The sequence below is a fragment of the Cetorhinus maximus genome, chromosome 25, assembly GCF_964194155.1.
Source record: "Cetorhinus maximus chromosome 25, sCetMax3.hap1.1, whole genome shotgun sequence".
NCBI classification, from domain to species: domain Eukaryota; kingdom Metazoa; phylum Chordata; class Chondrichthyes; order Lamniformes; family Cetorhinidae; genus Cetorhinus; species Cetorhinus maximus.
In genome coordinates this window covers 28,410,258-28,425,061 of record NC_135903.1, presented here as the reverse complement: position 1 = coordinate 28,425,061, position 14,804 = coordinate 28,410,258, and the positions used below count along the sequence as shown (strand labels likewise).

General features: G+C 45.9%; 1 protein-coding gene across 3 annotated transcripts in view; it reads right to left on the bottom strand.

Moving 5' to 3' along the window:
• Positions 1–14,804, bottom strand: part of LOC144667990 (acyl-CoA-binding domain-containing protein 5-like) — a 133,811-nt gene that overhangs the window by 23,550 nt on the left and 95,457 nt on the right. For 2 of the 3 annotated variants that reach the window (XM_078529681.1, XM_078529680.1), the window contains exon 12: positions 14,044–14,166. The exons of the other annotated variant lie outside the window; for it this stretch is intronic. In XM_078529681.1, the coding sequence (XP_078385807.1) occupies positions 14,053–14,166 (114 nt within the window). In that variant the 3' untranslated portion in view covers positions 14,044–14,052. The remainder of the gene's footprint in view (positions 1–14,043; positions 14,167–14,804) is intronic. 3 annotated transcript variants of the gene reach the window in all.

Here is a 14,804-nt window from a genome sequence, read left to right as displayed (position 1 = left end):
TTGCAAAAATTGTAAAGGCCACCTGGCCTATTCGCCCGCCCGCCAACTGTAAGGTTGGACGGGGCAGCAAAAAAAATGGAAATAAATTAATTGATTAAGGACCAAAATATCGTGTGAGTGCGCGATGACGTTGGAACACTCGCCCGATGTCACCGCATGCTATTTCATGCTCGGGCATGTCGGGCGTGCACCCGCACACCAAGCTGAAAATCCTGCCCATGAAGTCAATACTTTGAAATGAGGAGGAAACTAAACTTCAAAATATTTGAGCGTACAATCTAATTTATTTCACCAAACCTGGCCTAATACTACACTGGACAATTACGTCGCTTACAGGACCCTCAGGCAAGCTACTAATGTATTTTAAATTGCGACAATTGCACATAACATTTGTTATTTTAAAAGTACCTCAAGATGTTCTTAAAAGAGACAAGCTACCCAATGCAGACAATATACGCTCAAGTTTTAGAAATGGGAGACTGAAATTATTGAGACTCTACATGACATTTTTCTAAGTTTGTTAGATTAGGGACTTTCCGCCATTGTTTAAAAGAATCAAAAGCCACATCAGGAAACTGTACACTCGTAAAATTTCATATCCGTTGCAGAGAAAATCTCTGAAATGATGTAAAAGGCCACTGAAAAGCAAGGGACAGTCAGCATAGATTCAGGAAAGGGAGGTCATGTGGAACCAACCTGGGGATTATTTTTGTAAAAATAATTTGCATGATGAACAAGCGGACATGCACTTGATTTTGAGTTGGAATTTTCAGAGAGCTTTTGATAAAGGTTTGCATTTGCAAATAGGGGCTAAGGTAAGGCGTAGTAAAGAGGTAACCTATGACACTGGATAGAATATTGTTTTAAAACCAGGATAGTTTTCTATGGGAAATGGGTTAGTCTTGAGATTTTTTTTAAAGTGTATTAACAGGTCTCGTGAGACATTGTTCTCCGTAAGATGGATGAAAAGCTGTTTTATAAGCAAAGGCACAATACCTTAAAACACACAATGCAACATTGTGCTGTTAAAGAACAGCTGTACATAACCTCGCCTTATCTTTAAGGACAAAGATTTGATTGTAGTAATGTCTTTACGTTAATTACAGGATATGGGGAAATCCTGAGTCCTATAGTTTATTAGGAGGTGTGTTCTGTTGCTATAGATGTTTTTGGTAGAGTGGAAATAGCTGGCTTTATTTTCTCTCTTTCTAAAAAATTTTTAAAATGTGGCACAGAAAATTTAAGTGTGACAAATAGTGATTGACATGTCTCAAAACAGTTCTATATACACAGAGTTCTGGTGGTATTGTTTAGAGTGGATAAGACATCATGCTGCTATAAGTGGGTGAGCTGCCATGTCGATGTAGAAGGTTGCACCTCTCTTTTAAAAGAAATGGGGAAGAAATTTGTATGAGAGTTCTTACAAAGAGATAGTGAAGAAGTGATTTTTGATTGTTTCCTGGAAAATACTATGTACAATATTTTCTATATACTGTATACAGTATCTTCCTCATATTGCAGGTAGCAAAATAAATCACAACACATTCAGGCAAATAAATCTCTGCATGTGCACAGGAACAAGCTCTTTATCTTCATTGTTGTTTTGTAGATTTTTACAGCAAAAAATGCAAGAAAAGATGAAACTAACTTACATCTTTTCTACATTACCAAATATCTCTGCAACAGTATTTAGCATTTCCAAAAGGCTCTGCCTATATGTATATATCTGCAATTCAGACTTTCATTCAGAAACTCCCTCCAAACTTGAATAATGATATAGTCCTTCCATAATTTAACATGATTTCTTTTGAAATCTGAGATAATAAATAAAAACAAAGGAAATTCAATTGATGAAAGCATCTTGAATACATTGCAAAATATAAAAATGCAGAGGTGGTGATGTGAGCGAGGGTTTTATGTCGGGGCTGGGGAAGAGGTAGTAGGGACAAAGTGGTGGGAAGGGTTGGGAGATGTAAAGGGAGCAAGAGGGCAAGCAGAATTAAGAGTAAAGAGGTTAGGGATTATGGGAAAGGGGCCAGTGAGGGTTCCACAGTGTATTTTGCCCATATCCACCACCAGGATATGTAACCTATGGTCAATGGTAGCTGCCTTCCCTGCTGCATCAAAGCACCCACCACTTCCTATCTGAAACAAAACTAAAAGAGCAAGGCAGAAAATAGGGGGAAGCAGAAAGTGAACAGAGATGCAGTTCAGAAAAGAGAGTGTGAGCAACAAAAAGATGACAGACAGCTAATAGAGAGATCATATGTGCTGACATTGTGAATGATGCTATGGGATATCATCAAGTTACTAAAATGTAGCAGCGGTAAGTCTAGTGCGCATTTCTTGTCCATCACATCTCTCTGTCTTAGTTGTGCAGCACTCAACTTACTGTGTCACATTTTATCTGCTGTGTGCAAGTCTGGCCACCGAATCATAGGAAGAATATTATTGCCCTTGAGAAGGTGAAGAGATAAGAAACAAACATAATCCTGAGTATTAGGAATTTAAGTTAGTAGGAAAAAAGAGGAAAAAATGTTGATAAAACTCAGCAGGCCTGGCAGCATCTGCGGAGAGATAAACAGAGTTAACGTTTCAAGTCCATATGACTCTTCTTCAGAGCTAAAGAGAAGTAGAAATGTGATGTGATGGATTTTATACTGTTTAGGAGGGGTGGAGCAAGATAGAAGGTCAGGGATAGATGACAGCTAAGGCGGGATTGACGAAGATGTCATGGACACAAGGCAAAGGGAGTATTAATGGTAGTGGTAAAGAGTAAAGGAGGTGCTGACAGTGGCATAAAGGTAAGATAGCAGAGTGTGTTAATAGCAGAGCAAGGGTTGGTGCTCTGTGAAAGCAACACATAAAAACAAGTGACAGATGGCCCTGTGGGGTGGGGGGTAGTGGAGGATAAAAAGAACAAATAAATAAAACAAAAAAAAGTAAAAATTGGATTAAAAAAAGGGGTCACGATGGAGGAGAGAGTTTGTGGGTCTGATGTTTTTGAACTCGATGTTAAGTCCGGAAGGCTGTAAAATGCCTAATTGGAAGATGAGGTGCTGTTTCTCCAGTTTGGGTTGGGTTTCACTGGAACACTGCAGCAGGCCAAGCACGGACATGTGGGCATGAGGGGAAGATGGTGAGTCGAAATGGCAAGCGACAGAAAGTTCTGGGTCATGCTTGCAGACTATGCGAAGATGTTCTGCAAAGCGGTCAGCCAGTCTGCATTTAGTCTCTCCAATGTAGAGGAGATCACATTGGGAGCAGCGAATACAGTAGACCAAATTGAAGGAGATGCAAGTGAAGCGCTGCTTCACCTGAAAGGAATGTTTGGGGCCTTGGACAGTGAGGAGGGAGGAGGTAAAGGGTAAAGGGACAGGTGTTGCATCTTCTGCGATTGCATGGGAAGGTGCTTGGGAAGGGGATGAGGAGTTGGAGGTGATGGAGGAGTGGACCAGGGTGTCATGGAAGGAACAGTCCCTGTGGAATGCTGACGGGATTTTGGGGGGGTGAGAGGTGAGGGGAAGATGTGTTTGGTGGTGGCATCATGCCGTAGTTGGCGGAAATGGTGAAGGATAATCCTTTGAATGTGGAGGCTGGTGGGGTGAGAAGTGAGGACTAGGGGAATCCTATCATGGTTCTAGAAGGGAGGGGAAGGGGTAAGGACAGAGGTGCGGGAGATGGGTCAGACAAGGTTGAGGGCCCTGTCAGCCACTGAGTGGGGGAGGGGGAGCCCTTGATTAAGGAAAAAGGAAAACATGTCAGGAGTGCGTTTTGGAAGGTGGCATCATTGGAACAGATGTGACAGAGGCAGAGGAACTGAGAGAATGGGATGGCACCCTTACAGGAAGAAGGGTGTGAGGAGCTGCAGTCAAGGTAGCTGTGGGAGTGGGCGGGCTTGTAATGAATATTGGTGGACCGTCTATCATCAGAAATGGAGAAAGAGAGGTCAAGGACGGGACGGGAAGGGAAGTGTCAAAGATGGATCATGTGAGAGAGGGGTGGAAATTGGAGGATGAGGTGCAGTCGAAGGTGCTTCCAAACCCGGTGAGTTTTACCAGTGCTTTCTGTTTTTATTTCAGACTTCCAGCATCTACAGTACTTTGCTTTTATCTTAGGAAATTTTTTATCTTAGGCAATTTTCTTTGGAAAATTGTGATCGAGTTGTAATTTTCCTGATTATGAAATTGACAAAACTGATCCAGGCAAATTCTTCAGAATGGTGATGCATCTAAATATTAATTAGAACTTCAGGGGAAGGAGAGAATACAAGTTACAAATAATGCAAAAGGGCAACAGTGTAGTACAATAAATGATTAGAATGGCTATCGAAACAGAGAGTATGAATGTATTCAAGAGATTTGGAGAGAGATGGAATTAAAGATATGTGTAATTTGGTTGACGTGTGAAAAAAGGGCTCACTTTTTTTGGACCAAATGGCCTTTTTATTGAACCTAAGCTCCTTGCAATATATAACAGGGGCCAAAACATGAAAACTCACCACGCCTCCAATCCACAGTGGTTAAAATGGAAGTAGGCACATTTGCGGTGGTTGGGATTGAGTTTCACAAATGTACTAATTTGACCCCCTGAGTGACCCTCTCCCCACATTTTTATGTATGTGTTGGGGAGAGGGGAGGGTGTTAAAACCTGGCTCGATGTCTTTAAAAATATAGTGAACTTCATCAGGAGTTTTGTTTTCCTATTTTGGATCCTAGCACAGGCACCGATAACCAGTGTACTCTCTTGATAAGTGGTAAAATTCACAACGAGTGAAGACGATTATGATTTAAGGTCAAAAATAATGGACCATTATCGACCGCTAAACAATGACATAGCTTTATAGGAAGTTCGAAACAAACATCAATAGTGATTTCACTCATATTAGTAGGGATATCAATACAGCCAAAAGCATCAGCTATTTTAAGCATTGTGTGTGTAGTGCATCGGTGTGGAGAGAGAAAAATAACAGGCCTACTTTTGTCCATCAAAGCCTAATACCGCAGCATTGAAGTACGTGTGCAAAAATATCATTAAAAATAAATACACACAGTGGCAGTCCTCCTCATAATATCCAGCAGAGTAAATTTCTACATGAACCCTGTGATGGGTAACAGTGAACATAAAACTGGGTTCAAGGACTGTATGCACACCATACATATACCAGTTCTGGAGGATTTTTACTTTATGATCAGTGCAGCAGGGACTGGTAAATAAACACACTTGTAGTTCTGTTGCTTGTGCGAATTAATCATTAACCACACAATTTTATTCATTGGTTGACCAGAGATTTAGCAATGTTAGGTACACTACCAATATGGTTAAGACATCACAAAGCAAACCCACTGAATTGGTTAACATGTTATCCAACAGCAAGAAAGAATATCAAACTATATAGTTTCTATCGTGTCCCTCAGAAATGTTCTGAAGAACTGCCACATACAACGAGGCATTTTGAAGAACAGTCACTGTTACATAGGTATGTTAGTTTAACACTCCAGAGACTTCAGCACATAATCTCGGCTGATACTCCAGTGCAATACTGAGGGAGTCCTGCATCGTCAAAGGGATTTTGGATGGGTAGTTAAATCAAGGCTTTTGGATGAGTAGTTAAATCAAGGCCTCATCTACCTAATCAAGTGGCTGTAAAAGGTCCCAGGGCACTAAACGGAGGGGAGTTCTCTTCAGTATCCGGCATGGCGAAAATCTCAGAAATGGCCGAAATTTCTAAGTCCCGTCCCTGAATCCGGTATTTCTCATCTTCGCAGGAGCGGGACTGTAATCAGGCTGGGGTTCACGTAAGCAGCTGGCCATTTAAATCACCAGCTGCCTCCACTGAAGTGGGGTTCTGGAAGAACAGGAGTGTGGAATTGGGAGTGTGCAGATCAGAACAGGTAAGAGGAGATCTGAACTTGGTGGATTCTTATGGGTAGCCGGGGTACCCCTTTGGATAGGGGTTCTGGGACATCTTTGGGAGAAGTAAGGCACCCTTTGGAATTGTTAAAAGTGAACATGATTATGCACTTTTTGTGCACAAACTCATTGGAATTATCAAGCTGTAAAAGAGGTGTCCAGGAGATGTCCAGCTGTCCAGTAACTGTCCAGCTGCCAGGAAATGTTAAGAAGTTGTCTAATCTTTCCAGGAAGTGTCAAAACTGTGAAGTCTGTCAAAGATATCCAGAAAGTGTCAAAGCTGACAAGGAACTGTCCAAGATGAGTTGACATGGAGAGGGTAAAGGCAAAGGATGGTGGGGGCATGGGTTGGCCCTAATTTGGCATAGGGGGCAATGGGGTGTGGAGAGGGGTACTAAGTTGGTATAGGGTGTGGGGCCATGAGGTTGGGTGGAGGGTATGGGTTGGCATGGATTAGGCATAGGGTGTGTGGGGGGTGGGGGGGGGGGGGGGGGTGAGGTCTCGTAGTGTTTTTGTTTTATTATTATTTTTTATTTATTTAAACGCAGTGTCAGAGCACGGAGGCAGGCCTTGCGCCCGGCCCGCCTCTGCGCCTGGCAGCCTGTGGAGTCATTCCGGGGCTGGCCACCCTGACTCCTGATTCAGCCTGCTCCCACCCACCCCAGCCCCACCAACTGAAAATCCCACCTATGGAAAGGTCATTTTTAAAGGTTGGGTTTACCGAGTCAGTAAATCATCCGACTCTGCACTCCCAACCTGGGGACGGAAATCTGGGCCCTGGGTCAGGAAAGGGAGCAAAATCAGCCTGAGTTATCCCTTCTGATTGCTATTCAGTGTCACCTGGGTCGTATTTGGATGTTAGTGATAACAGGATTGAGCTATCATAGTCAAATTCCTTTTGTATGAACATATATACAAACATGCGAACCAGGAGCAGGTGTAGGCCACTCGGCCCTACGAGCCTGCTTCGCCATTCAATAAGATCATGGCTGATCTGACTGCAGCCTCCCGCCTACCCCCAGTAACCCTTCACCCCCTTGTTTATCAAAGGATCTATCTAGCTCTGCCTTGAAAACATTCAAAGACTCTGCTTCCATTGCCTTTTGGGGAAGGGAGTCCCAAACACTCACCACCCGCGGAGAGAAAACATTTCTTCTCGTCTCCATCTTAAATGGGCGACCCCTTATTTTTAAAAGATGACCCCTAGTTCCAGATTCTCCCACAAGAGGAAACATCCTTTCCACAATCACCCTGTCGCTCATTGTCTGCACTCGCATGGAGAGTGGACGCTTGGATTCAGTTACAGTGGATACCCATATAGTCATGGGACTGCAGCTCTTTCAGGAGATACAGAATCATATGAGGAGACAGCTAGTTCCAAACACCGTAATGTGCTCCTTTGTTTAGATTTGAAGAACACTCTCCATCGAAACCTGGATGACACTTTTCTCCCGGTCAACCTACAAATTCAGGTTCATGAAACTGATTAGACTAGAATGATATTATTTTTAAAAAGTATCTTATTTTCCATTTAGCACGAAGCATTGTCCCTTCCTGAACACCATCGCTGTGTAGTTATCTATTGATTGGTCATTATCGGTGTACATGGAATACAGCGGAATTTTCCAGACCCCCTCTACAGCGTGCGGTGGGGGAGGGATCAATGTAGCGGGAGCTGAAAAATTGGTTTCCTGCTGGCGTAAAATGACAGCGGGAACTTGCGCTCCCACCCACCACGTCGGGTCTCCATTCCTGCCAGAGACCGGCGTGAAACTGATCTGCATCCCGCTAATGGGACGTGCTGATGAAGGCCTGACCGGAATTGCTCCCCCCATGCCCGATCGTCCAGGCTGCCAGCGGGAAAATCAGCTGGTCCAGAAACATGTCTAAAGAAGGCCTGGGGCAGCTCATGGAGATATGAAGAAAAGGTGGCGGCCTCCAGCGACCAGACCCTGGAACACCACGTACAGCACTGGTGGGGGGGAGTATCAACCACGTGGATTTTCTCTTCGCAGCAGCATCCAGGAGATGGTTGTTCTCAGCGCAGCAACTTCTCCCAGGTTCGGATCTTCAATCTGCAGCTGGGTGGCTGCAGGAGGTACTTTTGAGTGGCGATAGTCTGTGCTGATGGGGGGGGTGGGGATTAGACAGGGAGGAGAGGAATGAAGAGGTGGGGCGGATGTGGAGGCCTAGAGAGGTGTGGGGGAGGTTGGGAGGCAGGAAGGTGGTAGGAGAAAGAGGGAGAAAATGCAGGGGTTGTGGAATGAGTGAGCTGGTATGGAGTGGGAGGGTGGGAAGGGCCATGGGGTGGGTTGTACAGGTGTGAAGGGGCACGGGATGAAGGTATTGAGGTGTGGATGGACATGGGAGGAGTGTTGAGATGTGGATGGGCATGGGAGGGGGAAGAGGGGGAAGGGGTTCAGAGGCAGGGGTTTGTAGAAAGGAGGGGCCCTGGGGGGCATACTCAGGGTATCGGTGGTAGTATGGGACAGTGAGGGTTGAAAGGGGCAGTGGGAGCCGGTAGGGTGGGAGGGTGAGAGTACGGCAATGGCAGATAAAGTGGCGCTGGGGATTGTTGGAGGGGATGTGGAAGGTGATGAGGATTCTGGGGGCTTGCAGGATGGAGGGGGGGAATTGTCAATTGTAACGGGGAGGAGGTAGGGGACTTCTACATTCACCTGCACAGATCAGAAGATGATGGGGGAGGGTTGAAAGGTGACAGTGGGGAGATTAAATGTAGCACTAGGTGGGCGGTTCAGTAGTTATGGGGGAAGAGGGTGTGGGAGACGGGGAGAGGGGAAAAGGTACTTCAAACGTTATTTGGTGGCATAGTGGTATTGTCACTGGACTAGTATTCCAGAAACCCAGGGTAATGCTCTAGGGACCCAGGTTCAAGTCCCACCACGGCAGATGGTGAAATTTGAATTCAATAAAAATCTGGAACTAATGATGACCATGAAACCATTGTCGATTGTCGTAAAAACCCATCTGGTTCACTAATGTCCTTTATGGAAGGAAATCTGCCGTTCTTACCTGGTCTGGCCTACCTGTGACTCCAGAGCAATGTGGTTGACTCTTAACTGCCCTCTAAACAAGGGAAATTAGGGATGGGCAATAAATGCTGGCCTAGCCAGCAACGTGCACATCCCATGAATGAATAATAAAAAAAAAATTCGCACCGTGGCTGCTCACAGCTATCCAGAGCCTCGTGGCGGAGACCCTCAAGATGCTGCACGGGAGTTGGGTCATCAGGAAATGCAGGTCAGCTCAACTGGACAACTGAAGGGGAACCCCAGCATGGAGTACTTACAATGCTAGGGCCCTGGGACAGATGAGTGTGTGAAGGGCAATGGATCTGCGTGCGTGGGAGACTTCATGGCAAGGGCCATGGCAAATACATTTGCCTCCCTGCACATACCTGATTCCAGGGGACATGGGGTGTCCCTTAGAAGACTAGGGGCGTGGGTGGGGGGTTAGGGGTTAAGGACTATCGCAAATAAACCACATCAGGCATGATTGAAGTGCAAGTAAGCTATATTTACGAAAGCGTGGTATCTGTAACAATCATAGTGCACCCGCACAACCACTTGTGAAATCGGAACTTCTTAATTTTTCTTTCCCTACCACTTCTTCCAGGTGTTCCCCCGACATTTGCAGCTGGGGTGCAGGCAGCCTGCTGACCAGTTGGCCCTGTTGCATTTGTTAAGCTTGGCGGCTGTCCTCCGGAGACCTGAGGCCTGGAGGTCCCCGGCTTACTTTGGCTGTCTTGCTATGGGGCAGCTGCTCCCTTTGCTATCACAGAGGACGAGGCTAAATGAGTCACAGGCCAGGGGGGTTCGGAAGGGCCTGACACCCTCAGGGTCCTGAGTGGAGTTTCCAGGGGTGTCCAACAGCTGCTCCTCTTCCCTTTGGGCTCCTGAGGGCACATGCCTGACTCCTTGAGGGGAAGGGACACCTGGAGGGAGGTCGAGGTGCCCCGTCCCCCTCCCTTGTAGCCACTGCGAAGGCTCACAGATGGCTACAGCGATGGAGTGCAGGTCTGTGCATATTTCCAGCAGAATCTGCTGGACCAGGTCCTCCATGCAGTTTGCCACCCTCCACATGGAGACCTCCATGCATGTGCAGGTCGGCACCACTTCATGAGCTAGCGGGCGGACAGACCCCTCCTCCTCCCATGCCACTCTGTTCCTTTGTCTCTTGCTGCCTATCCAGCATCTCTTGGAAGGCCGATTCCAGAGGCTCGTCATTGGACTTGAACCTCACAGATGCCTCTTCCCTAGCACGCCTCCAAGTGCGAGTGAGCTTGGCTGACCCTGCCTCCTCCTGCTGTGGACATATGTCCATGCAGCGACCACCAGAATGTGACAGCCTTCCTAAACTAGATCTAATATCCACTGAGGTGTGTGTCTCTGGGCAGGTGGAGGGTGCAGGTGACTGTTGTGATGCCTCTACAGGTCCATTTTCTTCCTCTGCAATGTCTTCTCCGGGCTTGTCTGCGTGCTGGACAGGGCTTCGTCTCTTTTGGGCCTTGTCCTCTACCTGCTGGCACCTGTAAGTCAGAGAAGAGAGCGTGAATGACTGCACAAGCTGCCTCCAACATGGAGGAACGCTTGACCGTTTGGTTTCTATGACATGCACAGATCCTTACTGGATGGAGGCCGCAAGCCAATCTCCCCATCTCTGCAGGCTCTGTCCCCCACCACCCCTGCCTCAAAGTCGGTCAGTTCTTTTACATGTGGCTGGCCCCCTCCCATTTTCTCCCCCTTTCTCCTATTATGGCTTAGCTTTTCCTGCGCAAAGAGAGCAATTGGGTTTCATGTATCTTTCCTCTGCTTCCAATCTTACAAATAAACCATTGGATTGTGTGTCATGTGATTGATGTACTGCAGGTTGTCCATAAGGGTTCTGGGGCAGCACCTTCCAGAGCAGTGAGCCATGAAGATACAAGGATAAGGCTCATGGAGGCATGTCATTAGTGGTGCTTGCTGGTGCCCTCAAAGCCTGACCCCGCTGGCCCAGGCAGCATGTGAGCTCTCTGTATGGATGAGTCAGGGACCCACAGGGGCCTCTCCACCTGCAGAGTAGACAGACTGCAGTGGGGCTATGAGGCATCATCTTATCACATTGCTGCTGAGGCCCATGTCCCCTGTACCATTCATTGAGGTGAGTGTGAGCATCTGAGGGTTCACTTACCCTGGCGAAGCGGATGAGGTCATTCTTCTGTTTGTGGCATTGCAAGGTAGTCCTCTGGTGGAGGCACTGGGCACTGATGCCCTGGAGTCTTCCTCCAATGCCGGGTTCGTCTCCCTGCTCAGCCTCCTCCTCCCATCCTCTGATAGAGGACGTCCCTCCTGGCCTCCATTTCGTTGAGCAGGGCGCCCAAGGAGGCATTGCTGAATTTGGGCACTGGAGCTCCCTGTCCTCTTTGGACCTTCTCCTTCTTCAACGTTGTGAAGGTTGCTGTCCTGATGCTTTTAAAAATGGCGCCTGGATATGACGGCGGGGCGCGCAGCATCCAGCACCCCACTGCGCAATACGTCGGGAAACACCCAACTACATAATTAATGAGGCCGAGGCCGTGTGAATTCCCGGCAGCCTCCGTGGTGGGAAACACTCACCGTTCCCACCATGGAACTTAGTCCCGGAAGGGAAAATTCCGCACTTGGAATTTACATTCAGATACTCCTCATTCACCCACTTCACAATCATTCCCTCCTGACTGACAATTGACTCACTCCCTTTGGAAGGGTCTGGCCTGCCCTCGATCATCTGCCTGAGATCAGCAGTTCAAAGGCAGCACCTGTGACTGAACCCACATCTTCTCTCTGCTCCACCATGGTAGGTGCCTTGCTCATAGTGGTTAAACAAATTCACCCAAAACCATGTCTGACTATTAAAGTGACAATTCTCCATAACCCAATATTTATAAGGGGATTACTTCAAGTGGATAAGACACAAAAATTGCTTCAAAGGCATACCAGGGCAGATTCAAAGGTATTTAAATTTTCGTACCAAATCTGGACAGGATAATTGTAATAAATGAGGATAAAACCATTGGCTAGAAGCCCCAGAGTGTCACTGATGGCACCAGGTCTTGGTATAAGCAAGCTACTAAAGCTGTAGTTACACTGCACTGCCAGTCTCAGATAATTAGCACCAGCATTAAATCTGGAGTTCACCATGACCAAGTCATGCCATTGGTTGCATTTGTGCAATTGTCACCAGGAGTATGGTAGCACAGTGGTTATGTTACTCGGCTAATGATCCAAAGACAAGAGTTCAAATCCCACCATGGAAATGTGGGATTTATATTCAAATAATTAATAAAATTTGGTATCAGTCATGGTAGCCAGGATTGTTGTTAAAAACCCATCTGGTTCACGAATGGCCTTTGCTGAAGGAAATCTGCCATCCTGACACAGTCAGGCCTCTATGTGACTCCAGACCTACAGCAGTTATTGCCCTTTGAAATAGCCTAGCAATCCACTCAGCTGTATTCTAGATGGTGGCTCACTGCTGCCTCCTATTGGCCCTCCAGCTTCAAAAGTCCGCCTACGCCACCCTTAATTAGATCAGTGGTTCAAAGGCAGCACTTGTGACTGAATCCACAACTTCTCTCTGCTTAGCAACCCAGCTCAGCAACCCGGGGAAAATCACAGCTAGATGACTATTACCCACAGAGTGCGAGCTTCTGACTCCCATTTTACCATGACAATGATTTTCCAAATCCTGTGGGGGAAAATCCTGCCCGTAAATTCTACTTGTCTCTCTACAGATGCTGCCTGCCCTCCTGAATATTTCCAGCATTTTCATTTTTTCAACTGGATCACCCCTTAATCTTCTATGCTCAGTGGAGTGCATTGAAGTCTAGTCCATGCAACCTGTCCATCCAAACTAATAACTCTTTTAGCCCCATGCTATCATTATCTCATGCTAATCAAGTTAAAAAGACATGAGACAGCTTATTTGAAAGGACCTTGCTCTGCTACATTCTTCGGCAAGATCAGGATAATTTTACGAGGATAACTTTTCTGTTGCTATGAATTCAAAAAAATTTACGAGCATACAAACAATGACGGACATGGTCCATTGAAATACTGTGTGCATTTCCCCATCTGAACCAAGCAAATGTGCAGCAACATAACGTTAAGAGTACAAATACACCTTATTAGAGACTATGCCCAGGTCAAGGCAAGAAGCTCCTTATTTCACTATTTCCACTAGGTGGCTGATTAAGAACTCAAAATTCTTGCAAATACCACCCAATGCCACCCATATTTCATCATACTTCTCACGTTGCATCTACATGCACAACTGTTAAGCATTGGAAGGAAGCCACAGCACTCGCAACTGGCTCTGAAGTAAATAATAGCCAAGAATAAGCTCAAAACAGATGTAGTTTTACAAAAAGTAACAAAGTGACCTTCGTTTGTAACTTTATAGGAGCCAGTTTTTTTTTGCATTTGTAATAAGAGCTTTCCAAAACACATGATGGAATGAGGATTGGGGGGTGGGGAGTGGTAGGTGGGATTTCATACAGCTCAGCTGCTTCGGTTGAGTCAAACTCAATATGCCAAATAGCTATCTGGAAGTTTTCCAAAAAACTGCAGCGAGTCCTCTGCCCACCGCAAAATAATTTTCACTTCACAGTCTCTGAATCCCTTTAATTGCTGAGTAATTCAAGCTTTATTGTGTTTGTTTCCATTTGGAGCTGTCAGAACCATGTGGGTGTGGCTAAGACTGTGGCTGGAATCTGGCAACAACAGCCCGAAGTCCTCATCACATGGACAAGGGAGACTAATGACTATAAACAAATAGTATCTCAGCTAGTAGCGGGGACTGGTGGCCAAGATTTTTTTTCCAGCATTTTAGGGTTATTTTGGGAAAGATCTCTTTGATTAAAATAAAATAATTGCGCAGAACTAATGCTTCCTCATGCTCCTGTAGCTCCGAATTCCCACACCAAATAATGGAGATTTCAGGCATTTCTGGGTGGGACCAACACTTCGTATGAACTGATACGTCCTAACGACATAACACTATAATGCAAAACAATGTGTAGGCCTGGATTGACCCAGATGGATCAAACAAATTTAAAGAAGCTGATACCCGAAGGTGATTAACACTTACCGCAATTTTTCAGCTCCTCCTTCTGCGAAGAAAAACATGCACTATCCACTGAGCAACGAAAGGCCACACAACTAGAAACAGCAACGTCCGCCCCGATGGACCAAACACCCACCTGGAAGTTCTCTAAGAGACATAACAGAGTCCATTCTCATTCCAGGGATGGGTCAGCTCTGACAGTTGATTATTTGAAAGATTACAACGATCATCAAATCGCATTCAAGTGATTTTGCAAGTAAACAGCACAAAATACAATAGAAAGTCGTGGAATAACATGCACCATCAATTAGACTAGGAACATGGATTAGATGGCTTGCAGTTAATAGGAGCAGACCAGGTGGTCCGTGGGCCGCAATCTGCTCAATGTGGCCCATGGGAGGCGATGGCATAGTGGCATTGTCCCTGGACTAGTAATCCGTAGATGGTGGAATTTGAGTTCAATAAAAATCTAGAATTAAAAGTCTAATGATGACTATGAAACCATTGTCGATTGTTGTAAAAACCCATCTGGTTCACTAATGCCCTTTGGGAAGGAAATCTGCTGTCCTTACCTGGTCTGGCCTACATGTGACTCCAGACCCCACAGAAATGTGGTTGACTCTTAAAATGCCCTCTGAACAAGGGCAATTAGAGATGGGCAATAAATGCTGGCCTAGCCAGCGACACCCACATTCCATGAATGAATAAAAAAAAAAATGGAGCCACTGTTCAAAAGCTGGTAAGAACGTGCAGGGAAGTGAATTTCAAGATTTTGCAAGGAGCTG